Raw genomic sequence first — 27507 nt, 5'->3', positions numbered from 1 at the left:
TCCTCCTAAATATTTATTATTCTATATGCAGACAGACCCCACTGTTTATAGTAGGTGCATTGATGCTAATGTGATTTGCCTGCTATATGTGTTTGTGAATTTTACTGGAAGCTGACCTCCAACAATGCAGTGCTACCTCAGTACCCAATTCGGTGAAAGACGCCCTTTGGTCTGCCCGAAACTTGCTGGTCTTCCAGCGCAAAGAGTTGTCCACCACCGAATGTTGCAGACTGGCACATTCCAAGGTCCAGGACTACGTGCTGAGGGACGCACTAAAGCTTGGGGCAGCCGCAGCAAAGGCTCAATGGGGAAAGACCACAGTGTAAGGTTCCCCCACCAGGCTGGACTGAGGGGCTGGAACCATGGGAAGCCCCTCGAACAGTATCGTTAATATTCTCAATTGCTGTAAATGTAAAACTGTAATTGACATGACAATTGTGAAACGGAAGGGTTGGGAAGAAACTCATGACATTATTGAAAGAAACTGATCTCTTTTGCAATGTTTGTATTTTTTCGTGCTGTTTGGAAACTGTTTGGCAATGTAATTTTTACAGATTTTTATGAATAAAGTATATTTTGGAAATAAAAAAAAAAATGCCAGTCTAGATTTTGTGATCAGGTATCTGGCGTGGGGATTGAACCCACAATTCACTGACTTGGAGACAATTGTGCTGCCAACTGCACTGTCGGTTGATAAATTTGATGCAAATGTGCTGCTTGTGATATATTTAAACTCAAATTCCCAAACTGATAACATGGCCAAAAGAATATCTGTGAAAGCTCTGGTATTTGTTTAGTGAGCTCTGGAATTTGTCCAATTGGCTATCTTCATTTATAATGATTAGTGTTGGAAGGCTATTCGAGTAGGAGCATGGGGAACACATTACAGCCAATCCTAATTTTTTCCTCAAACAACATCCGCACAAGTGCACCTCCAGCCCTGGTCAGTGAGTAGGAGCTTGAACCCTGGTTGTGTGCAAAGTATGCTCCAGCAACACTGTGTAAAGACATTTCCTCATAATTGACTCCAACCAAAGTCCTTCCCTATTCATCCAGTCAAAAGCTTTTATAATTTAAAAAACCTTTTAAAATCTCTTGGCCTTCTTAACTCCTCGCATCTCTTGTCATGGTTGTAGTTTCACATCCCGGGCATCAACCTGATGAATCTACATTATACATACTCTATGGTTATGATTTCTGTTCTATCATGGAGCACTAAAAATAGTACACAGTAATCTAACTACAGCTTAATCAGTGTTTTGTCCAAATTCATAATTACTTCTTTACTCTTGCATTGTGCGTCCCCAAATTATAAAATGTTGAGATTCATTCCAGAGATATGGGAAGAACTGGGAAGGCTTATCGCAGGGTGCCCTTGAGAAAGTGATGGTGAGCCACCTTCTTGAACTGCTGTAGTTTGTGTGGTGGAGGTGCTCCTTCAGTGCGGTTAGGTAGGGAGTTCCAGGAATTTGATCGATCAGAAATGAAGGAACGGTGATATTTGTATTTGTTAGAATGTTGTGTGACTTGGAAGGGAGTATGGTGTTCCCATGCACCTGCTGCCTTTGTCCTTCTAAATGGTGGAGGTCATGGGTTGGGTGTCCATTTTAAACTTTCAAATAGTGAGGAATATTTGTAAGCAAGTGAAAAAGGTTTATGGGAGTAAAAAGAGAGTCATAGTTGGGAGTCCAGACACAGATAGAGTGAGCTAGCACTACCAGAGCGGTGGAGAATGGAGAGTGGAGGAAGAGTGTCCTAGAAGGTGCTCAGGATTGCTTTACAAATCAGTATCTTACAAGTCCAACAGGGAAGGCAGAAAAAGAAAGCTTACGTCCGACACCGAGAACTCAATACTATAGAAAGCGAGAGGAGTATAGGAAGTGGAGAGGTGAAATCAAAAAGGAAATTAGGAAAGCAAAGAAAGGCCATGAAAGAATATTGGCAAGCAAAATCGAGGTGAACCCAAAGATGTTTTATCAATACATTAAGAGTAAGAGGATAACTAAGGAAAGAGTAGGGCCCATAAAAAACCAAAAGGGTAGCCTATGTGTAGGGGCGGAAGATGTTGGTATTGTTCTTAATGAATACTTTATGTCTGTCTTCACAAAAGAGGGGGAAGATGCAGATATTGTAGTTAAGGAGGAGGAGTGTGAAGTACTGGATGTGATACACATAGGGAGAGAGGAAGTAATAATGGGATTAGCATCCTTGAAAGTTGATAAATCACCAGGGCCCGATGAAATGTACCCCAGGATGTTAAAAGAAGCAAGAGAGGAAATAGTGGAAGGTCTGACCATCACTGGATACAGGTGTGGTGCCGGAGGATTGGTGAGCTGCTAACTTCGTACCTCTGTTTAAAAAGGGAGCGAGGGATAGACCGAATAATTATTGGTCAGTCAGTCTAACCTCAGTAGTGGGCAAATTATTGGAATCTATTCTGAGAGACAGGATAAACTGTCACTTAGAAAGGCACAGGTTAATCAAGGAAAGTAAGCATGAATTTGTTAAGGGAAGATCTTGTTTGACCAACTTGATTGAATATTTTGAAGAAGTAACAAGGAAGATAGATGAGGATAGTGCAGTTGATGTGGTCTACATGGATTTTAGCAAGGCTTTTGACAAGGTCCCGCGCGGCAGACTGGTTAAAAAAATAAAATCCCATGAGATCCAGGGAAATGCAGCAAGGTGGATACAAAATTGGCTCAGTGACAGGAAACAAAGAGTAATTGTTGACGGGTGTTTTAGCGACTGGAGGGCTGTTTGCAGTGGTGTTCCGCAGGGCTCAGTACTGGGTCCTCTGCTTTTTGTGGTATGTATTAACGATTTGGACGTAAATGTAGGGGGCATGATCAAGAAGTTTGCAGACGACACAAAGATTGGCCGTGTGGTAGATAGCAAGGAGGATAGCTGTAGGCTGCAGGAAGATATTAATGGTCTGGTCAGATGGGCAGAAAAGTGGCAAATGGAATTCAACCCGGAGAAGTGTGAGGTGATGCTTTTGGGGAGGTCAAACAAGGCAAAGGTATACACAATTAATAGGGAAATACTGAGAAGTGTAGAGGGAATGAGGGACCTTGGAGTGAATGTCCACAGATCCCTGAAGGTAGCAGGACAGGTCGATAAGGTTGTTAAGAAGGCATATGGAATCCTTGCCTTTATTAGCCGAGGTTGAGAAAATAAGAGCTGGGAGGTTATGCTGAAGCTGTGTGACTCATTGGTTAGGCCACAACTTGAGTACTGTGTGCAGTTCCGGTCACCTCATTACAGAAAGGATGTAATTGCACTAGAGAGGGTACAGAGGAGATTTACGAGGATGTTGGCAGGACTGGAAAAATGCAGCTATGAGGAAAGATGGGATAGGCTGGGGTTGTTCTCCTTGGAACAGTGAAGGCTGAGGGGAGATCTGATTGGAATGTACAAAATTTTGATGGGCCTGGATAAAGTGGAAGTGAAGGGTCTATTCACCTTAGCAGAGAGTTCAGTGACTAGGGAGCATAGATTTAAAGTGATTGGTAGAAAAAGTAGAGGGGAGATGAGGAAAAACTTTCACCCAGAGGGTGGTGGGGGTCTGGAACTCACTGTCTGAAAGGGTAGTTGAGGCAGAAACCCGAACTCATTCAAAAGAAGTCTGGTTATGCACCTCAAGTGCCATAATCTGCAGGGCTACGGACCAAATGTTGGAAGGTGGAATTAGAATGAGTGGATCGTTGTTCGATGGGCCAAGTGGCCTCTTTTTGTGCCTTAAACTTTCTATGATTCTGAGGAAAGATAGCATCTAGACTTGCGTATTAACAAATCAGCAAAAGAAAATTACCTGAACGTAGGAGAACAGTGAGAGGCTAGTTATAATATCATTAGGTTTATAATCGGAATAGAGTAAAGAAACATGTCAAAAACCAAGGTGAAGGATTGAGACAAAAGCAAATTTTAGAGAAACAAAGGAAGAGCTTTAAACAGACGTCAGGACATAAAACAGCAGAGTAACAGTGGGAAATATTTAAGCATGCCAGGGTAAAATGCCGACTCAAAACATTCCGACTAAGCCAGAATTCCATGGATAAATGAGGTCCATAACAGTCTTAAGGATAATAATGTTGAGGCTATTTATAAAAACAGTAATAAAAATAATTAAAAGGACCAAGGGAGAGTTTAAAAGAAGCTTGGCCATCAATATAAAAGGAAGTAGGAAATGATTTTATATGTGCATCAAAACTAAAAGGCTAGGGAAAGAAGGGATGGGCACTGAAAAGGATGAAGAAATAAGCAATCTTGTAGAAGAAAATAAAGGGCTGGCAGAAATACATAACTGGCAGTTTGCTTCTGTATTTACAGAGGAAGGTGAAGAAAGGGCTGCAGGAATAACAAAGGAGGACATGGGGAAACCATTATTAAATATAAATATTACATAGGAAACGGCATCAAGGGGGTTAATGGAACTTGAGTCTGGATAGTCTATACTCCGCTATATTAGTCAGTGGGGGGAGGTGGGTCTAGTGATGACAAAATAGAAGCACTAACCATGATTTATTAAAAATTGTTTGCCAACAGGTGTAGTACCAAAGGACAGGATGTTGCACCTTTGTTCAAAAAAAGGGGAAAGGAATAAATTGAGTCAATATAGACCAGTCTGCCTTTCATTGGAAATGGGAAGACTGCAGGAAATATTAAGTGACAGTCATACTTCAGTAACAGCACTCTTTTGAGTCAGGAGGTCATTGGTTCAAGCCCCACTTTGGAGAATTGAGCACATTGTCATGCAGGCCCCCACCTGCCAAGAATGAGGCACATTAATTTCACCACATGAACATTGATTTTTAAAATGTTACTGGAGTAAAGAAAGAACTTGCTTTTTAAAAAAAAAAAGTCCCTTGACTGGAAAGACATTTGCATTGTAACAGACAGTACTTGGAAAGGGCAAAGGGGCCACTCACTGCTCCCATTTAATCCACAATGGACTTTGATTACCAGATGTTGAAGGTGGAGAATCTAGCATTCCAGGTTGACTGCTAAGATGCTCCCCAGAAGAGACCTGGCCAAACCAGTCAGTCACGTAACCACCTGCTGGCCAATTAGGAGAAACAGTCTTTGAAGTCAGAAAGCTCTTTGCTCCTGGACTGAGAACATCTTTCCTGTCTGCTCTCATCTCTCTCACCAGCTTTGGAAACCATTGAAGCCATATGAAGCCCAAGAGAGAAAAGTCTCCTACAGTGAACAAGGTTTAAGAAAAATATTGTGCCCCAACAAAAAGAAAGATCTACCTACAAGCAAGGATTACTGAAAACAGAAAGCACAGTAATAAAAACCCCTCTTCAGAGATTGCCTCAAACCTCTCTCTTTTTTCTACTGCTCTTTTCTGTCTCTATTTGCATGTGCGTATCGCGTATGCATGCTAGCGTGGGGCATGGCGTGTATCTGTAGGCGTTACCCGTATTAGAGTTTAAGTTTTAATAAATTTCACTTTTCTTCTTTAAACCTAAGAAAGCCTGTTTGTGCTCATTTATTTGCCTTATAATTGGAAAGCGTTAATCACGGATTCACCAAAGGGGAGCTCAAAACACTATGAGTTTAAAATTAAATCCTGTTAAGACCAGGCGAAGGCTAGACACTTCGCTCACCTGGTTGTAACAACATAATGTAGATTTTCACTTCAGTGCAGTACTGAGAGAGTGCTGCATTGTCAGAGCTGCTGTCTTTTAGATGAGGTCCCATCTGCCTACTTGTGTGAAGAATCTCATGATACTGTTCAAAGAACTGGGAAATTTTACCAGTATCCCGGTGAACATTTATTCCTCAACCAAAATTACCAAAAACATTATTTGTTTATTTATTTCAGTGTTGCTTGTGAGACCTTGCTGCATGTAAATTGGCCTGCACAAATATTTCCTGCATTGCAATAGTGACTACATGCATGTTGGCTGTGAAGTGCTTTGAGATGTCCTGACAACATAAGCAATGCTACGTAAGTGCAGTACTTTTCTTCTGTCATTACCTAGGACTAATCAGAGGCATTTGTGAAGAGAAGTTCATTCTTGACTCATCTAAATTTTTGGAGGAAATTAACAAACATCTACACAAAAGAGGATAAATTGGGTGTGTTTTTATGGATTTTTGAAAAACATTTTGAAAAACATCAGACACTTTACAGAGATTAAGGTGAAGTGTTGGCTTGCATTGCGGGCTGGCTGAAGGGATGGAAAGCAGAGCGAGCGGAGGAGTAAATGAATATTTTTCAGTCTGGCAAAATGTAGCATCTGTGCTGGTACCACTCATGCTCTGTATTCATAAATGGTGGAAATAAAAAGAACTTGGATTTATATAGTGCCTTTCACGACTTCAGGATGTCCCAAAGCGTTTTGCAGCTAATTAAGTACTTTTGAGGTGCAGTCACTGGTGTAATAGAGTCATAGAGTCGTACAGCATAGAAACAGGCCCTTCGGCCCACCGCACACCGTAATGCAGGAAACGTGGCAGCCAATTTGTGCACTGCAAGCTCCCACAAACAGTAATTAAATAAATGTCCTGATTATTAGTTGAGGGATAAATGTTGGCTGGGACACCTCTACTTTCCTTCAAAAGAGTGCCATGGGATTTCTTATGCTCACGTAAGAGGGCAGAGGAATTGTCTCTTGCCATTAGGCATGAAAAAAAGAAGAAATAAGGTTGATGGTAATCCTGATGTCTGAGAAAGTGATTTGTTGAAGCCCATTATTCTTATTTCTTAGTAATAAGTAGGGGGTGAGGTAACACAATTTGAACATTTTCTGTAATAATTGTGCCAATATTGTGGACAAAATCAGCTTTGACATTTTTGTCATTTTAGTTTGATTGCTGCAGTTACGGGGAAGGAAATAAAATCTGATGACTTAACAAAATTACAGAGCTCATTCAAGCCCAGTACATACAGAATGTTGTGGAGTGGGGGCATGCAAGTTGAGTCTACAGTTCTGCAAACAGTAAACTCTTAATCTCTGCTTCTCAGCTCAACAATATAAAGAAATATGTATTCGATATTTTCCAAACCAGCCAGGAGATATCACTACTGTCAAGTGTTCTTAAAGTACATTGGGATTTATTTATCCTTACGCCACATGCAATCTTTAATGCCTTAATATTTATACAGTATGTTCAGTTTTGGTATGCCAGGAATGTTAGAATACAAGGGAAATTTGAGGCCTGTTATGGGTGTAGTGACTTCCTCACACTAAAGAGGGACCATTAGCAGTCTTTGGCATTGTCTTGTCAGTGAGTGGGGAGCGCCCTCTGGTGTCTTGGACAGCCAGGCATCTTGTTCATCACCAGATCTAACCTTACAAGAATGCACATCATAAGCAGCAGTGTTCAGAGTTTGCCATGTTTAGGGGTTGTGGTTGCAGTTTTTATATGATTGACTTCCATCTTTGAAACAGGTTCAGGATGGAACTAATGATGGGGTTGTATTATTGGATGTGATTTCTCCACCTGGGAGTGCTGTGAGCAATAACACTTAAAAAAAAAAAAGTTCCCTCAAATTTGTTTGGCCGTTTACAATTGTCCAGTTCCACAAATGCTGGCTTCTCTGACATCTCATCCAATTGGCCGTTCTTTATCAGTAGATATCTGAAGGCTATTAGACGGTGTAGGGCATTACAGCCCAGTCCAGCCCTGACTATCAACAGATGTCCATGTTTATTCACTTACAACAGTGATGGTGACCAGGAATAGGCTACCTGGATCAATTGTTTTTCCGTCTCTCCAGTGTGTGGACACCCAGACCAATTACAGCATTTCTATTGCAGCACAAGGGTGGCAAAGTTTGAAATCATTTTTTATTTATTCTTTCACGGTACGTGAGGGTTGCTGGCAAGGCTAGCATTTGTTGCCTTTCCTTATTTCCCTTGAGAAGGTGGTGGTGAGCCACCGCCTTGAACTGCTGCAGTCCATCTGGTGTTGGTACACTCACTGTGCTGTCAGGGAAGGAGTTCCAGGTTTTTAACCCAGCGACAGTGAAGGAACAGCAATATAGTTCCAAGTCAGGGTGGTGTGCAGCTTGTAGGAGAACGTGAAGGTGGTGGTGTTCCCGTGGTCCATGTTTGGACCAAAGTCTATGACTCTATGAGGTCTGGAGCCGAGTGGCCCTGGTTGAACCCACGCTGAGCACTGGTGAGCAGGTTATTGCTGTGTAAGTGCCGCTTGTTAGTGTTAGGGGGACAGACAGGGGTTTCTGCAGCCACAGATGTGATTCCAGGATGGTATGTTCCCTCCCTGGTGCCAGGGTCAAAGATGTCACTGAGTGGTTGCAGTGCACTCTGAGTAGGGTGGGTGAACAGCCAGGGTCATGGTCCATATTGATAGCAATGAGATAGGTAGAAATAGGGATTAGGTCCTGCAGGCAGATTTTAGGGAGCTAGGAAGGAGATTAATAAACAGGACCTCAAATATAGTAATCTCTGGATTACTTCTGGTACCACTCGCTGGTGAGTATAGAAATAGGAGAGAACAGATGAGGAGAACAGAGAGCATTGCTGGAGGAAGGGCTTTAGATTCCTGGGACAATGGAATTGGTCCTGGGGGAGGCGAAACCTGTACAGACCAGATGGGTTGCACCTCAACACGGCCTAGACCAATCTCCTTGTGGGCAGTTTGCTAATGCTTTAGGAGAGGGTTTAAACGAATTTGCCAGAGGGTTGGAAACCAAGTTGTAGCATTAGAAAGCAGAAACAAGGTGCCCAAAGGATTAGGATAGACAGCACTAGAGTAAGAAATAGTAAGGTATTACATGGAGTCAGACTAAGAGGGAATGCAGTAAGATTTAATTCAGGTTTATAGTGCACATATCTAAAGGCACGAAGCGTGGTAAGTCAGGTTGGTGACCTGCAAGTGGAAATATGTTGTGATAACAGAGACCTGGCTCAAAAAATATATATTCTTTTACTATTCGTTTGTGGGATGTTGGCGTCGCTGGCCAGGCCAGCATTTAGTGCCCATCCCTAATTGCCCTTGAACTGAGTGGCATGCTAGGCCACTTCAGAGGGCATTTTAAGAGTCAACCACATCGAAGTGGGTCTGGAATCACATGTAGGCCAAACCAGGTAAGGATGGCAGATTTCCTTCCCTAAAGGACATTAGTGAACCAGATGGTTTCATGGTCACCATTAGACTAGCTTTTTAATTCCAGGTTTATTAATTGAATTCAAATTTCACCATCTGCTGTGGTGGGATTCGAACCCATGTCCCCACAGCATTAACCTGAACCTCTGGATTATTAGTCCAGTGACATTACCACTATACCACTACTAACAGCGGGAGAGAAGAGCATTCAAAAAGCGCGCCAGAACCTCGGAAATTCAGGGAGAAGCAGTAGGAGAGGAGGTTAGGCAAATCAAAAATCGAAACGTGACGTCACAGTCAACAGAGAGCGCGGGGGAGCAGAAAGCAGGCTGGGGTGAGTATACCGGTAAACTTTTAATTTAATCTTAAGTTAATCAAATATAAAATAAGACTTGATTGATCCATTAGTATAAAAACTAAAAACCAGGGCGGATTTTATAATTTACCATATATATTTATAGAGAGAGAAGGACCAGCAGGGAGGGTATTGGTTCAAATTAGCTGAGTAATTAAACAATTTTCAATCGTGATAGTATAACTGTAATGGTAATGGGTGAATGTCTGAGTAATTTGGAAGTAGGCAACAAGAGTTGTAATATCTCAGAAAAAGACATTAGCAATGAAAAGCACAAGGCTGATAGAAGAACATTTGTGGTTATAATAACAAAGAACAGCACAGGAACAGGCCATTCGGCCCTCCAAGTCTGCGCCGATCTTGATGCCTGCCGAAACTAACACCTTCTGCACTTGCGGGGCCCATATCCCTCTATTCCCTTCCCATTCATATATTTGTCAAGATGTCTGTCAAACGTCACTATCGTATCTGCTTCCACCACCTCCCCTGGCAGCAAGTTCCAGGCACTCACCACCCTCTGTGTAAAGAACTTGCCTCGCACATCCCCTCTAAACTTTGCCCCTCTCACCTTAAATCTATGTCCCCTAGTAACTGACTTCCACCCTGGGAAAAAGCTTCTGACTATCCACTCTGTCCATGCCGCCCATAACTTTGTAAACCTCTATGATGTCGCCCCTCCACCTCCGTCGTTCCAGTGAAAACAAACCGAGTTTTTCCAATCTCTCCTCATAGCTAATGCCCTCCAGACCAGGCAACATCCTGGAAAACCTCCTCTGTACCCTCTCCAAAGCCTCCACGTCCTTCTGGTAGTGTGGCGACCAGAATTGCACGCAATATTCTAAGTGTGGCCTAACTAAGGTTCTGTACAGCTGCAACATGACTTGCCAATTTTTATACTCTATGCCCCGACTGATGAAGGCAAGCATGCCGTTTGCCTTCTTGACTACCTTATCCACCTGCGTTGCCACTTTCAGTGACCTGTGGACCCGTACGCCCAGATCTCTCTGCCTGTCAATACTCCTAAGGGTTCTGCCATTTACTGTACACCTCCCACCTGCATTAGATCTTCCAAAACCTCACATTTGTCCGGATTAAACTCCATCTGCCATTTCTCCGCCCAAGTCTCCAACCGATCTATATCCTGCTGTATCCTCTGACAATCCTCATCATTATCCGCAACTCCACCAACCTTTGTGTCATCCGCAAACTTACTAATCAGACCAGGTACATTTTCCTCCAAATCATTTATATATACCACAGACAGCAAAGGTCCCAGCACTGATCCCTGCGGAACACCACTAGTCACATCCCTCCATTCAGAAAAACACCCATCCACTGCTACCCTCTGTCTTCTGTGACTGAGCCAGTGTATCCATCTTGCCAGCTCACCTCTGATCCCGTGTGACTTCACCTTTTGCACCAGTCTGCCATGCGGGACCTTGTCAAAGGCTTTACTAAAGTCCATATAGACAACATCCACCGCCCTTCCCTCATCAATCATCTTCGCCACTTCCTCAAAAAACTCAATCAAATTTGCAAGACACGACCTCCCCTTCACAAAACCATGCTGCCTCTCGATAATAAGTTTGTTTGTTTCCAAATGGGAGTAAATCCTGTCCCGAAGAATCCTCTCTAATAGTTTCCCTACCACTGACGTAAGGCTCACTGGCCTATAATTTCCTGGATTATCCTTACCACCCTTCTTAAACAAAGGAACAACATTGGCTATTCTCCAGTCCTCTGGGACCTCACCTGTAGCCAATGAGGATTCAAAGATTTCTGTCAAGGCCCCAACAATTTCTTCTCTTGCCTCCCTCAGTATTCTAGGGTAGATCCCATCAGGCGCTGGGGACTTATCTACCTTAATGCTTTGCAAGACACCCGACACCTCCTCCTTTTTGATAATGAGATGACTGAGACTATCTACACTCCCTTCCCTAGGCTCATCATCTTCAAGTCCTTCTCCTTGGTGAATACTGATGCAAAGTACTCATTTAGCACCTCACCCATTTCCTCTGGCTCCACGCATAGATTCCCATCTCTGTCCTTGAGTGGGCCAACCCTTTCCCTGGTTACCCTCTTGCTCTTTATATATGTATAAAAAGTCTTGGGATTTTCCTTAATCCTGTTTGCCAATGACTTTTAATGACCCCTTTTAGCCCTCCTAACTCCTTGCTTAAATTCCTTCCTACTGTCTTTATATTCCTCAAGTGCTTCATCTGTTCCTGGCCTTCCAGCCCTTACAAATGCTTCCTTTTTCTTTTTGACCAGGCTCACAATATCCCGTGTTATCCAAGCTTCCCGAAACTTGCCAAACTTGTCTGTCTTCCTCACAGGAACATGCTGGTCCTGGATTCTAATCAACTGACTTTTGAAAGACTCCCACATGTCAGATGTTGATTTACCCTCAAACAGCCGCCCCCAATCTAAATTCTTCAGTTCCTGCCTAATATTGTTATAATTAGCCTTCCCCCAATTTAGCACCTTCACCCGAGGATACTCTTATCCTTATCCACAAGTACCTTAAAACTTATGGAATTATGGTCACTGCTCCCGAAATGCTCCCCCACTGAAACTTCGACCACCTGGCCGGGCTCATTCCCCAATACCAGGTCCAGAATGGCCCCATCCCTAGTTGGACTATCTACATATTGTTTCAAGAAGCCCTCCTGGATGCTCCTCACAAATTCTGCCCCATCCAAGCCCCTAGCACTAAGTGAGTCCCAGTCAATATAGGGGAAGTTAAAATCACCCACCACTACAACCCTGTTACCTTTACATCTTTCCAAAATCTGTCTACATATCTGCTCCTCTACGTCCCGCTGGCTGCTGGGAGGCCTGTAGTAAACCCCCAACATCGTGACTGCACCCTTCCTATTCCTGAACTCCACCCATATTGCCTCGCTGCATGACCTCTCTGAGGTGTCCTCCCGCAGTACAGCTGTGATATTCTCCTTGACCGTTAATGCAACTCCTCCACTCCTTTTACATCCCCCTCTATCCCGCCTGAAGCTTCTAAAGCCTGGAACATTTAGCTGCCACTCCTGCCCTTCCCTCAACCAAGTCTCTGTAATAGCAACAACATCATATTTCCAAGTACTAATCCAAGCTCTAAGTTCATCTGCCTTACCTGTTATACTTCTCGCATTGAAACAAATGCACTTCAGACCACCAGTCCCGCTGTGCTCCGCAACATCTCCCTGCCTGCTCTTCCTCTTGGTCCTACTGGCCTTATTTACTATGTCCTCCTCATTTACTTCACTAGCTGTACTACTGCTCTGGTTCCCACCCCCCTGCCACACTAGTTTAAACCCTCCCGAGTGACGCTAGCAAACCTTGCAGCCATGGTATTCGTGCCCTTCCAGTTTAGATGCAACCCGTCCTTCTTGTACAGGTCCCATCTGTCCCTGAAGAGAGCCCAATGGTCCAGATAGCTGAAACCCTCCCTTCTACACCTGCTCAGCCACGTGTTTAGCTGCACTGTCTTCCTATTTCTAGCCTCACTGGCACGTGGCACGGGGAGTAATCCAGAGATTACAACCCTGGAGGTCCTGTTTTTTAACTTACTACCTAACTCCCTAAACTCCCCCTGCAGGACCTCATCACTCTTCCTGCCTATGTCATTGGTACCAATGTGTACCACAACCTCTGGCTGTTCACCCTCCCTCTTCAGAATGCCCTCTGTCCATTCAGAGACATCCTTGACCCTGGCACCAGGGAGGCAACATACCTTCCTGGAGTCTCTTTCACGTCCACAGAAGCGCCTATCTGTGCCCCTGACTATAGAGTCCCCTATAACTATTGCTCTTCTGCACTTTGTCCCTCCCTGCTGAACAACAGTGCCAGCCGTGGTGCCACTGCTCTGGCTGCTGCTGTTTTCCCCTGATAGGCCATCCCCCGCAACAGTATCCGAAACGGTATACTTGTTAGAGAGGGGGACAGCCACAGGGGATTCCTGCACTGACTGCTTGCCCCTTCTAGCGGTCACCCATCTATCTGCCCGCACCTTGGGTGTAACCACTTCTCTAAAACTCCTGTCTATGACGCTTTCCGCCACCTGCATGCTCCTCAGTGTATCCAGTTGCTGCTCCAACCGATCCATGCGGTCTGTGAGGAGCTGCAACTGGGTACACTTCCTGCAGATGTCGTCACCCGGAACGCTGGAAGCGTCATGGACTTCCCACATCTCACAGGTGAAGCACTTCACCCCTCTAACTGACATTTCTATCACTAATTAGTTAATTGATATAAAATAAATAAATACTTAATAAATCCTTACTAAATTATGATACACTTCACTCTGTGGTCCCTAGTGCTAGATTTCTACAATAAATATTAAATGCTGTCTAAATACAGTAATCTCCTCCATCTGGTTTAGTTACTCTACTTATTAATTAGTTAATTAGTGTTTTAATCAATTTTTATCAGTTTTATTTTCAAATTCGGTACAGATTCCCTACCAGCCAATCAGGTCACAGCTTGCCTGTGACGTCATTTTTTCAGTTTTTGTTTTCCACCCGAGGTAACTTACTCTGTAAACTCACCGCTCCGGAACTCCGCCCTCCGAGTCTGCTCCGAGAATCCCCGAGGTTAACTCCGCCCTCCGAGTCTACTCCGTGAATCCCCGAGGTAAGTTTTTTGAAATACTCACCGCTCCGGAACTCCGCGTCTGCCTCGATAATGATTGTGATAATGAGTATCAACAGAGCAGGACTAGAAGTATTAATTACAATTGATTGTTTAAACAGGCATTTTTAATTTAATTTAATTTAAATCAAACATCGCATCAAACATTCAAAGATTTAACATCCAAATTAATTAATTCAATAGAATAGAGATGGCTGGACAGGTGATGTGTTGCAGCTGTAGTATGTGGGAGCTGGTGGACGTCGGTGCGATCCACAGTGACCACATCTGCAGCAAGTGTTATCTGCTTGAGGACCTTCAGCTCAGAGTTGATGAGCTGGAGTCCGAGCTGCGGACACTGCAACACATCAGGGAGGGGGAAGAGTTACCTGGACACTGTGTTTCAGGAGACAGTCACACCCCTTAGATTAATTACATCAAATTTGGCCCGTGGTCAGGGACAGGAGGGTGTGACTGAGAGTGAGGCAGGTATGAGGATCCAGAATTTAGCTTTGGAGGAGCCTCAGCCAGTGCCCTTATCCAATAGGTACGAGGTTCTTGCTCCCGGTTTGGACGAGGGCCAAGACTACAGGGAGGATGAGCGAACTGACCACAGCACCGTGGTTAAGAGTGTCATTCAAGTGGGGGGAGAAAAGAGAAATATAGTAGTAATAGGGGATAGCATTGTTAGGAGAATAGATACTGTTCTCTGCAGCAAAGATAGAGAGTCCCGAAGGCTGTGTTGCCTACCTGGTGCCAAGGTTAAGGACATCTCTTCTGGACTAGAGAGGAACTTGGACTGGGAGAGGAAGGATCCAGTTGTTGTGGTCCAGGTAGGTACCAACGACATAGGTAGGACTAGGAAAGAGGTTCTGCTGAGGGATTATGAGCAGCTCGGGACTAAATTAAAAAGCAGAACCTCAAAGGTAATAATCTCCGGATTACTACCTGAGCCACATGCAAATTGTCATAGGGTAAATAAGATTAGAGAGATAAACACGTGGCTCAAAGATTGGTGTGGGAGAAATGGGTTCTGATTCATGGGGCACTGGCACCAGTGCTGTGGAAAGAGAGAGCTGTTCTTTTGGGATGGGCTTCACTTGAATAAAAGCAAAATACTGCGGATGCTGGAAATCTGAAACAGAAACAAGAAATGCTGGAATCACTCAGCAGGTCTGGCAGCATCTGTGGAAAGAGAAGCAGAGTTAACGTTTCGGGTCAGTGACCCTTCTTCGGAACTCTTCACTTGAACCATGCTGGAACCAATGTCCTGGCAAATCATATAACTAGGGTTGTAGATAGGACTTCAAACTAATTAGTGGTGGTGGGGGGGGAGGTTCAATTGAAGGGAAGTTTAAAAAATCAAAAAGAAATGAGAGGGTGGAGGTGCAGTGGAATGAAGAGGCGAATGGTAATCGAAGTGTGACAGGAAGGGGCAGAAAATATAAGCAGAAGAGTGCAGCGGAAATTAGAACCAGAATGAGTAATAATGGTAAAAAGTCAGAGCTTAAGGCTCTTTATCTGAATGCACACAGCATTCGTAACAAGATAGATGAATTGACTATATTAATGATTTGGAGGAGGGGACAGAATGTAACATATCCAGATTTGCTGACGATACAGTGGGAGGGCATATTGTGATGAGGACATAAGGAATCTGTGAGGGGATATGGATAGGTTGAGTGAGTGAGCAAAAACTTGGCAGATGGAGTTTAATGTAGGCAAGTGTGAGGTCATGCACTTTGGTAGGAAGACTAGACTATTATTTAAATGGAGAGAGACTCCAAAATAAAATGCAGCACAGAGGGATCTGGGTGTTCTTGTGCATGAAACACAAAGTTCGCATGCAGGTGCAGCAAGTAATTAAGAAGGCAAATGGAATTTTGGCCTTTATTGCTCAGGGGTTGGAGTTTTAAAATAGAGAAGTCTTGTTAGAACTGTACAAGGTGTTGGTGAGGCCGCACCTGGAGTACTGCTAACATAAAAGAGAGTATAGAAGTCTTCTCTAGGCATATAAATGGTATTAAGGGGAGTGTCGGGACTGATTAGGAACCAAAAAGGGAGTCATGCATGGGGCCATCTGTCTTTAGCAAGGAAGAAGATGCTGCCAAAGTCACAGTGAAAGAGAAGGTAATTGAGATACTGGATGGGCTAAAAATTGATAAAGGGGAGGTATTAGGCTGCCTGTATTTAAAGTTGATAAGTCACCAGGACCGGATGGGATGCATCTGAGGATGTCGAGGGAAGTAAGGGTGGAATTTGCGCTGGCATTAGCCTTAATGTTGCATTCCTCCTTGGATATAGGGATGGTGCCAGAGGACTGGAGAATTTCAAATGTTACTCCCTTGTTCAAAAAAGGGTGTAAGCTTAAGCCTAGCAACTACGGGTCAGTCAATTTAACCTCAGTGGTGGAAAAGCTTGTAGCAACAATAATCCAGGACAAAATTCACTGTCACTTGTAAATGTGTGGATTAATTAAGGAAAGCCAGCACAGATTTGTTAAAGGCAAATCATGTTTAACTAATTTACATGAGCTTTTTTATGAAGTAAGAGAGGGTCGATGTGGGTAATGTGGTGTACTTTTGGTGGACTTCGAAAAGGCGTTTGACAAAGTGTCACATAATAGGCTTGCCAGCAAAGTTGAAGCCCATAGAATAAAAGGGACAGTAGCAGCATGTATACAAAGTTGGCAGAAAACAGAGAGTAGTGGTGGATGGTTGTTTTTGGACTGGAGGAAGGTATATAGAGGGGTTCCCTAGGGGTTGGTGTTAGGACCACTGCTCTGCTTGATCTATATTAATGATTTAGACTTGAGTGTACAAGGCACAATTTCAAAATTTGCAGATGAGACAAAACCTGGAAATATTGTGAGCTGTGAGAAGGATAGTGATAAACTTCAAGAGGACATAGACAAGCTGGTAGAATGGGCATGTGGCAGATGAAATTTAATACAGAGAAGTGTGAAGAAGAAAGACAGTATAAACTAAAGGGTCCAATTCTAAAGGAACAGGGATAATTGGGGGTATATGTGCACTAAGGTGTGAAAGTGGCATAACAGGGTTGAGAAAGTGGTTAAAAAGGCATACAGGATGTTGGGCTTTATAAATAGAGGCATAGAGTACAACAGCAAGGAAGTTATGACGAACCTTTATAAAATACTGATGCAGCCTTAACTGGATTATTGTGTCCAATTCTGCGCACCTCACTTTAGGAAGGATGGGAAGACTTTAGAGAAGGTATGGAAAAGATTTGCACGAATGGTTGCAGGGATGAGGAACAAAACAGTACAAAAGCAAAATACCATGGAAATCTGAAATAAAAACAGAAAATGCTCAAAATAGCAGGCGAAATATGTGGAGAAAGTGACCTGAGGGACTTCAATTACATGGATCGAATAGAGAAGCTGGGGTTGTTCTTCTTAGAGAGGAGAAGGTTGAGAGGAGATTTGACAGAGGTGTTCAAAATCACAATGAGGGGTCTTGACAGAGTAGTTAGAGAGAAACTGTTCCCATTGGCAGAAGGGTTGAACCAGAGAACACAGATTTAAGGTGTTTGGCAAAAGAACCAAAGGTGACATGAGAAAAACCTTTTTAAGTAGCAAATGGTTAGGATCTGGAATGCACTGCCTGAGAGTGTGGTGGAGGTAGATTTAATTATGGCTTTCAAAGGGGAATTGGACAAGCACCTGAAGGGGAGAAATTGTAGGGCTTTGGGGTAGTGGGACTAGCTAAATTGCTCTTGCAGAGAGCCGGCATGGACTCGACAGGACGAATGGCTGCCTTCTGTTCTGTAACCATGCTACCATTCCATTCTATGATTTTATCTGCTGCTACCTGTCGGCACATCATTTCAGTTTCTACATGTACGCTGACAACAGCCGGGTGTACCTTTCTTAACCTCTCCACTGTCTTTAAGTTGTCACACTACTTGTTCTACATCCAGTACTGGATGAGCAGAAATTTTCTCCAGCTAAATATTGGGAAGACTGAAGGCATTGTCTTCCGATGCCATTACAAACTCCGTTGCCTAGCTATCACTCCATCCCTCTCCCTGGCAACTGTCTTAAGTTGAACCAGATTGTTTGTAACCTTGGTGTCGTATTTGAGCCCGAGCTGAGCTTTGGACCACATATCCACCCTAACCATAAGACTGCCTAACTCCGCCTTGGTGACATTGCCCAACTCCACCCCTACCTTAGCTCATCTGCTGTTGAAACTCTCAACTTTGCGTTTGTTACCTCGAGGCTTGACTATTCCATTGTACCCCTGGTGGTAAATAGAAACCATTTCCCCTGGTTGGAGATGCGAGGACTAAGGGGCATTGTCTAAAAATTAGAGCCAGAACTTTCGGAAATGAAATTAGGATACAAATCAACGTGTATAGGGTGGTAGAAGTTTGGAACTCTCTTCCGCAAACAACAGTTGATGCTGGATCAATCTTAAATTTTAAAATTTGAGATTGATAGATTTTTGTGAACCAACAGTATAAAGGGATATGGGGCTAAAGCTAAGGGATATGGAGTTAAGTCACAGATTAGCCATCATTAGAGAAATAGGCTTGAGCTGCGAAATGGCCAACTCCTGTTCCTATTTTCCTATTTAGACCGAGGAATACAAGGATGAGCCTTATGGCTAAGTATATGTGATGTTACAAGCATGTTCTCATATATCCTGTTGTGATTATGAGGATTCCTTTCTATGACTGGCTGTGAAATGGTGGTACAAGGATGTTTGTTGTGGTGAAGTGCCGAACTATAATGATACACAGAGGACATCTGTAGCTAACTCTCAAACAACAATGATTACTACTTCTGTTGGTAAAAGAATGTTCCTAGTGACTCTGCTTATTAGTTTATCCAGAAATGAGTTCTGTACTCAAATGGCTTATTATACAGCGATGTTCCCTGTGTCTGTATACTGGTGATTATACAAGGATATTCCCTGTGAACCAGGTGCCTATCACTGTACAGGGATATTGACTGTGAACTAGGTGTCTTTCACTGATTGTAGAGTCATAGAGATATACAGCACAGAAACTGGCCATTCGGCCCATTGTGTCCGTGCCGGCCATCAAGCACCTATCTACTCTAATCCCATTTTCCAGCACTTGGCCCATAGCCTTGTAAGCTATGGCGTTTCAAGTGCTCATCTAAATACTTCTTAAATGTTGTGAAGGTTCCTGCCTCTACCACCCCTTCAGATAGTGTGTTCCAGATTCCAACCACCCTCTGGGTAAAAAATCTTTCCTCAAATCCCCTCTAAACCTCCTGCCCCTTAACTTAAATCTATGCCCCCTGGTTATTGACAGCTCCGCTAAAGGAAAAAGTTTCTTCCTATCTACGCCCCTCATAATTTTGTATACCTCAATCAGGGCCCCTGTCAGCCTTCTCTGCTCGATGGAAAACAACCCTAGCCTATCCAGTCTCTCTTCGTAGCTGAAATGTTCCAGCCCAGGCAATGTCCTGGTGAATCTCCACTGCACTATCTCCAGTGCAATCACATCCTTCCTACAGTGTGGCGACCAGAAGTGTACACAGTACTCCAGCTGTGGCCTAACTCGCATTTTATACAGCAACCTTCCTGCTCTTATATTTTGTGCCTCGGCTAATAAAGGCAAGTATCCCATATGCCCTCCTAACCACCTTATCTACCTGTGCTGCTGCCTTCAGTGATCTATGGACAAGTGCACCAAGGTTCCTCTGACCCTCTGTACTTCCTAGGGTCCTACCATCCATTGTCTATTCCCTTCCCTTGCAGCTGGCGAATGTGGGGGCGCTGCCGCCAATAAAATTCAGCCCTATATAACATTGTTTTCATCCTCAGGGTATTCCAAAGCTCCTCAGCTTTTGAATTACCTTTGAAATGCAGGCAAATGCAGTGTACAGAGCAAGATCACACAAATGGCAAGTCATAAATGACAAGTAAATCTTTTTTGGATGAATGTTGGACAAGATATTATGAAAACTCTGATATCCCTTTGTTACGAGGGTTTCCATTTTTTGTTGAAACTTGAGAATCTATATTTTAAAAACTGAAAAGGGATTCCATGAATGCTGGATTCTTGAAGAAGCTGAACTTTGGGTGTTTTTCTTAAAAGAAGTTAGCAGAAGGTTGGACTGAATGTAAACAAGTTTTACTGGAAGGCACCTGTTTGCAAAGAACCCAGCAGTGGGTTTTGTTCTAACCTGAAGGGACAGATGTTTACAAGAAAATGACAGACCACGATTTATAGATGTCAATGGATTGCTGCTGAACAGTTTTAGAGTCATTTTGAACTGTTAAAAAAGCCACTTGGTGTTTGGCCTGAAAAAACAGGAAGTTGGAGTTTGCTTATTGACCTGCCAGGAGAACAGAAGATCTAGCCAGCCCATTTTTCTCTTGAAAAGCAAATCCTGTGTCAAGTGTGTTGCCTCCTGTATTTGGAGCAATCCTGCAAGTATGCTGACACCTTGCATCTTTGAATGAACTTTGCATCGAATGTTTGAGAATTGAAACCTTTGTTGCTGCACACCTGATGTAAAACCTATGTGAAGCCTTCTGTAGCTGCATCTCTTGAAAGCCTACACAGACTGATCTTCAACATTGCCTGGAAGGGCCTTCTGGGAAAATCCTAGTGGCAGCTGCCTACTCGCCTTTGGGACACCTCGTCAAAACAACAGACATCTTTCCACACCTACTCTTCAGCATAAGTGTTTTTTTTAATTCTTTCTACTTCTTTGTAACATTCATCCAAAAAAAATTTACTTGTCATTTATGACTTTGATGGAGCTGGAGCTGCGGGTGGATTCACTGTGGAGCACTCGCGATGCTGAGGACGTCGTGAATAGCACATTTAGCACGGTGGTCACACTGCAGGTAATGGCTGCACAGGCGGAAAAGGGATGGGTGACCACCAGGCAGGTAGTGTGGGAGTCCCTGTGGCCATCCCCCTCTCAAACAGATGGCCCCTCTCAAACTTTGAATACTGTTGGGGCGGATGGCCTCCCAGGCGAAAGCAGCAACAGCCAAGTTCGTGGCACCATGGATGGCTCTGCTGCACAGCAGGGGAAGAAAAAGCCTGGGAGAGCCATAGTGATAGGAGATTCAATTGTAAGGGGAACAGACAGTTTCTGTGGCCGCAAACGAGACTCCAGGATGGTATGTTTCCTCCCTGGTGCTCAGGTCACGAATGTCTTGGAGCGACTGCAGGACATTCTGAAGGGGGAGGGTGAACAGCCAATGGTCGTGGTACATGTCAGTGCCAACAACATAGGTAGAAAAAGGGATGAGGTCCTGAAAGATGAATGTAAGGAGTTCGGAGATGAATTAAGAAGCAGAACCTCAAAGGTAGCAATCTCAGGATTACTTCTGTGCCATGTGTTAGTGATTAAAGGAACAGGAGAATAGACCAGATGAATGTGTGGCTAGAGGAATGGTGCAGGAGGGAGGGATTTAGATTCTTGGGACATCAGGACCGGTTCTGGGGAAGGTGGGACCTGTACAAGCGGGACGGGTTACACCCAGGCAGGATCAGAACCGATGTCCTAACCGAAACGTTAACTCTGCTTCTCTTTCCAAAGATGCTGCCAGACCTGCTGAGTGGTTCCAGCATTTCTTGTTTTTATTTCAGATTTCCAGCATCCGCAGTATTTTGCTTTTATTAAGAACAAAGGCCTTATAAATCATCAGCTTGGTCGTAAGGATCAGCTTGGTGTTATCCCATGTGCGTTTTGCGAGTTGGCCAAAGGTGGTAGCCGCTTTCCCTATGTGTGTATCGAGCTCTGCATCAAGGGACAGATTGTCTGTCACTGTGGACCCAAGGTAGCAGAATTTGCTCACCACTGCCACTGTAGTGTGATTGGGGATGGAAATGCAACACCTGATCCTTTGTCCACGGGTTTCCTGACGCTAGTGTTTAGTGTTCTGCTATTTGAGTTGCTCATTTGTTGTGTTCTGAAGCCAAAAATAGGTCTTACTTATCCCATGGAAGTAATTAAGTGTTAGTGTTTACTCTGTTATTTTCCTCCACATTTTAAGTTTAAAGAAATGTTGCTGTCATAAGCTAATCAGATAATGCAAAATCTGAAGTGTGATTCAAAGACTTATCTGATGTGGCACATTGCTCTACTGTTTTGAATAGAGGGATTGAAAAAACAATGTGGAATATTCTGTCCTGAAATCAACCCCAAGATCATTTTTGTTCATCTGGTTTAATTTGCCAAAAGTTGTAACCTTCGCCATGTCAATTACATAACGAACCTCTTCACCCCCACTTTCCCTGCCTTGGTACTCACTTCAAATCAGTTACATCTCTTAAGTTTTTCCAGCTCTGATAAAACGTCATCAACCTGAAATATTAACTTTGTTTCTGTCTTCACAGATGCTGCCTGACCTGCTGAGATTTTCTGTTTTTATTTCAGATTTCCAGTCTCCACAGTTCTTTGCTTTTTTATAACACTTGTTCTTTCTTAAAAACATAGTTTTTTTCACTCATCAAGGATAATGTAGAATTACAGCATAGGAACAAGCAATTTGGCTAAACTAGTTTGCTGATGTTTATGCGCCATACGGACCTTGTCCTCCTTTACTGCACCTCTTAACATAGCAGGGCCCCAGTAGGATCAAGTCCTAGTGTGGGACTTGAACCCACATTGCATATGTGAGATAGCTACCTACCTGAGGGTTGCACATATTCTCTTTACACTTGTCACTGTTATCAAAGTTCATGTATATAATTTTGATACTTTCTGATTGTGTTATTTTTATCTATGTTCTGTAATTACAAAGAGAAATAAACTGAATTTTTTTTAAAAAAAAGACACCTTCAGCAATCCATCGAAAAATTAAAAATAAATGTGTCTTTAACTCTGCTTTTGTGGATTCATTGTGTCTCTATTGTCCTGCACGGAAGGAACCATGATGAAATAACAATGAAATGAAAGAATTATGAATTAAAGTCAACCGTTAAACCAAACCACAAAAACATGGACACAATCAAAATAGAGTAGCGGTCATGTGACCCCTCCTGTACTGGAAATCAACAAACCTATTTACAAGGATGAAACTCGTTAACCTCGTCTGAAATAGCTCTGGGGAAAACCCGTTTGAAATTGAAAAGAACACATAAATGAATGAACAAAGGATTCTGGAGACAGACAGACTCACAGCCCAAACCAAGATTGAATACATGTGAAATAGCACCATGTTAACAGAATGGTCCCCATTCAGACATCAATCGATAGTCATGGTTTCCACATCCTGGTCCATTGTGTGGTTACATCAGGGGAGGGGGCCATGTGTCTCCTAACAGAAACTCTAATGTGATGAATTTTTACATTAAAAAAGGTAACCCTCTGGAGAAAGATAGGGAGATCAAACCAATGCCTTCAGAAAGCAGTCCAGCCAGGGGCTGTGAAAGAGATCCAGCAAAGCAAGGAAGGCGCCCTGCTGCTAATTCTACACTTCAACTTGCTGCAGCAGAGCATTTAAAGTGACCACCATCTCCAGTCTGAAGCTTTAATCGCCAGAAAATCTACAACACCTCAACAAGTTCAAGACTACAAACGCCCAGGCCTGCACCTTTAAAAGAGATTGTCCTTCTGAGAAGATATAGCAGGTTTACTGTAAACCACAAACACCTACCTCACTTTGAACTTTAAACTACTTGCCTCAACAGCTTTTTTGGGGAAAGAGTTCCAGATTTTTACTACCCTTTGCGTGAACAAGTGCTTCCTGACATCACTCCCGAACAGCTTTGCTCTAATTTTCAGGTTATCGCTCTGTCCTAACAACATTTCATTGCCCCCTGTGCCTCAGCAAATTAAATTCAAGGTCCTGGTCCTCATTGTCAAATCTATCGACAGTTACTGTGTGCCCTAGTTCACTGATCTTCTCTATTGCTAAGCCACAAATGAACATCATCTCTTCTGACAGTGAATTAGTTCCCTTTGTTTAGGAATCAAATGTTGTTCTTTCTGTCACTATGTAATTCTCTCCCAAACCACTTTGCAATTCAGCCTTCCTCCCTACCTTCTAAAACCCTCTTGAAAGTTCTTCCATTGACTCTACCTTTGGCCTCTACCCTGCTTTAACATTCTTAAAGTGTTGCCTCCACTTTTCTGCTCAATGCTCACTAAGTCAGTGCTGTTACATGGTCTGGAGAGCTGTAGAAACATTGACTTATTTCATTTTGCCAATGTCATTCAGTATATTCTCGTCTTGACTTGACTCTCCCTATTCCTCAATCTAGTACCAGCTTCTATCCATTATGTGAAAACAGAAAAAGTTCAGTGTACTCTAACTGCCTCTCACATCTGTAAACAATATAATATATTATACTGCAATGAAAAATGGTTTCTAAAACTGTTGTGATTTGTTATTTAAAGTGTAATCAAGTATTTCAGGTATTTGAATTTCATAAGCAAGTAGAACTTGGATTCTTTCATTTAACACCCAAGCATACACACAGCCATCCATCCCCCTCCACGCATACCCACGCCAAGTGTGGCACCAAAAACTTGCATTTATATTGTGTCCTTCAGGTAGAAAAATGTCTCGAAGTTCAGTGCGAGAGGACACCACTGAGTAAGGACATGGGAAATGTTAAGCAGGGGATGGTAAACACAAGGTTGAAGAGTTGGACTTTGCAGAGGCTTTTGAAGGAAGACTCTGTATGACACGCTGGAGTGATTTTAGGTGAGTGTTTCACAGGGCAGGAGCAAAGTGACAAGCTCTATGGAGTGAAGGGAGCAGTGAGAGATCAGCAGTGAACAAATATTGAAGGAGTGAAGGGTGGCAGCAGGGACATGATGTCAGATGGAGGGATTTGAAAATGAGAACTTTATTTTGAAGGTGGTTCATCAGATCACCAGTAATCCAGTGGAGTTTGGCAAAAACCTAACAGAGACATAAAAGAAAAGGAAGAATGTTGAAACATAAAGCAGTAGAGCAGCTCCAAGATGTGTCATATTAGAAAGAGAAATGAGGGTCAGACCAGAGGGGAGCTTTGTACCTAGAGTTGTATCTTTATTCAAGTAATGTGGAAGGCCATATATGATCTTCCATTCTTGCTCATTGGTTATGTGTCTACAGTCAAATCCTTGCTTTAATGTAGAAAAATGTCCTGGGGAGCTTCACAGCAGTCTATTGCTTGGCAGGGTCTCTACCAGCAGGGACTAAAGAGGATTTGGGAGTGGATCAGTGATCAAACCTTGACAAAAATGAGACACTAGAGACTAAAGGCACTTGTAGAATATTACTCCAGTATGAGGCAGTTTAGGGCGCTACATAAATGCATGTTGTTGAGCAGGAAGCGGCGAGGGAGGGAAGCGCATGGCTGAAGAGGTAGGCTTTATGAAGGCTTTTGAAGGAAGCCTCCGATTAGCAAGATGGAGTGGTCTCCATATGTTATGATGTCTCATTTCCTCTGAAAAGCAGACAATTTAAAAAAAAAGTTTCCTCCATAGATTCTTATGAAACTATTTTGGGCAACTCCTAAATGTATTGGAAAATATAACAGAAGTAGTCATTTAGCTCTTAAAAGTACTCAGCAATCATACCACACAACCATTTACCCAGTAATGGGTTGAATTCTAGACTTTTTCTGATTTGCCTCTGGTTTTGGGTGAGAGTCTTTCACCTGCTGTTGTTGATATCGGTAACAAAGTTTCATCCTGCAATTGTTCTTGTCTTGTTGCAGGGACATCAAACCAGACAACATTCTTCTGGATGTAAATGGGCACATCCGACTGGCAGACTTCGGCTCCTGTCTGAAGCTCATGGAAGATGGAACAGTAAGTTATGAGGCTGTTTCTTTCAAATAGCTTTTGTTGCATTTGTACTTAAGGCAAGAAATGTGAATATTGAGAATGAACTAGTTTCAATTGTTTTTATATCCGAGTTGGGTTGCATGTTTTGGATGCAGAGTAAAGATTGCTTCTACACCATACCCATGGCATGCCTCAACCCAAACCTCTGTACAGTTTCTCCCCTCCTCTTGACCTTAAACCCCTGCTCCCTCCTCCACCCCACCATGCCCTGACTTTCCACACCAGCTGTCCTTAAGACCTCACTCTATGCTGTGGGGCTTCAGCTTTCTGGGATGTCAAATACTGTGTGCAGCCAAGAATGTGTGGGGCCATTACAACTAATAACTGTTAGATAAGTGATGCTCTGTTTAATTATCCAGTTCGATTTATACTCGTAACAAAAATACCTCACCAAAACAAACAGGGAGTGAAATGTTACACAAAGCATCAGTTCAAAAAGTCTGCCAGCTAGGTATTGTTAGAATAAAATGCCTCTTATTCTAAATACCTGCCTGGCTATTATTTTAAGCCAGTGTTATATGTTGTGCTCTCAGTTGGTGTGTTAAAATTGGGCTTGTAGTACCTTCAATGAACTAAAAGCTACATATAGGTTTATGCATGTATAAATAAAATGCATAATTTATTTGACAGTTTTTACTATAACATTTATGGCAGCAATGAAGCTATTTTGGGCAACTCTTGAATGTATTGGAAAATATAGCAGAAGTAGTATGGCAACCTTTGGCAGGATGAGCTAGATGGGCCAAATGGTCTCATCCATTTGTACTTAGCTTTATGATATACTCACATCAAGTTCCTTTTTCATTCCAGCGAACGATTTCTCTACTCAGCAAGGATCAGGTAACTCAGGCAGGCAGCACGTGTGTGTCTCACGCTCATGCCCTCCACTCTGCAAATTGGAGATCACGCTGCACTTGGCCAGCACTGTAACTCAGACACAAGGCAGAAATATACCAATGCAACAGTCAACACAACCGCTCACAACTCCAGTGCCTCGCAAACACAGCCCTTTCCCAGGTTAAATACCTCACTCACCCAGCCCTTTCCCAGAATCAATGCCTCACTAAACCAGCCCTTTCCCAGAATCAATACCTCACTCACCCAGCCCTTTCCCAGGATAATACCTCACTCACCCAGCCCTTTTCCAGGATAAATACCTCACTCACCCAGCCCTTTCCCAGAATCAATGCCTCACTAAACCAGCCCTTTCCCAGAATCAATACCTCACTCACCCAGCCCTTTCCCAGGATAATACCTCACTCACCCAGCCCTTTTCCAGGATAATACCTCACTCACCCAGCCCTTTCCCAGGATAATACCTCACTCACCCAGCCCTTTCCCAGGATAAATAGCTCACTCACCCAGCCCTCTACCAGGATAGATACCTCACTCATCCAGCTCTTTCCCAGGATAAATAGCTCACTCACCCAGTCCTCTACCAGGATAAACACCTCAATCACACAGCCCTTTCCCAGGATAAATACCTTACTCACCCAGCCCTCTACCAGGTTAACAGGATGCACATGCATTGTTCTACAAGTATTACCACTTACGGACAGATGGGCAAATGAACATGGTTTTACACACTCCTGTTAAAAGCATCATAGACCTTTCATGACTGCGTTATAACTTG

At 43.2% G+C, this 27507-nt stretch overlaps 1 protein-coding gene across 7 annotated transcripts in view; it reads left to right on the top strand.

The window, feature by feature from the left end:
• The window catches only part of LOC137365491 (serine/threonine-protein kinase MRCK alpha-like), a 789178-nt gene that overhangs the window by 488846 nt on the left and 272825 nt on the right, over window positions 1-27507 (top strand). For 5 of the 7 annotated variants that reach the window (XM_068027939.1, XM_068027940.1, XM_068027936.1 and 2 more), the window contains exons 6-7: window positions 25745-25838; window positions 26685-26714. In XM_068027939.1, the coding sequence (XP_067884040.1) occupies window positions 25745-25838; window positions 26685-26714 (124 nt within the window). The remainder of the gene's footprint in view (window positions 1-25744; window positions 25839-26684; window positions 26715-27507) is intronic. The other 2 variants (XM_068027937.1, XM_068027942.1) reach the window with 1 other exon arrangement.

This window comes from Heterodontus francisci, chromosome 3 (genome assembly GCF_036365525.1).
Source record: "Heterodontus francisci isolate sHetFra1 chromosome 3, sHetFra1.hap1, whole genome shotgun sequence".
NCBI classification, from domain to species: domain Eukaryota; kingdom Metazoa; phylum Chordata; class Chondrichthyes; order Heterodontiformes; family Heterodontidae; genus Heterodontus; species Heterodontus francisci.
The sequence above is the reverse complement of the archived record's forward strand: the minus strand, read 5'-3'. Positions and strand labels throughout refer to the sequence as shown.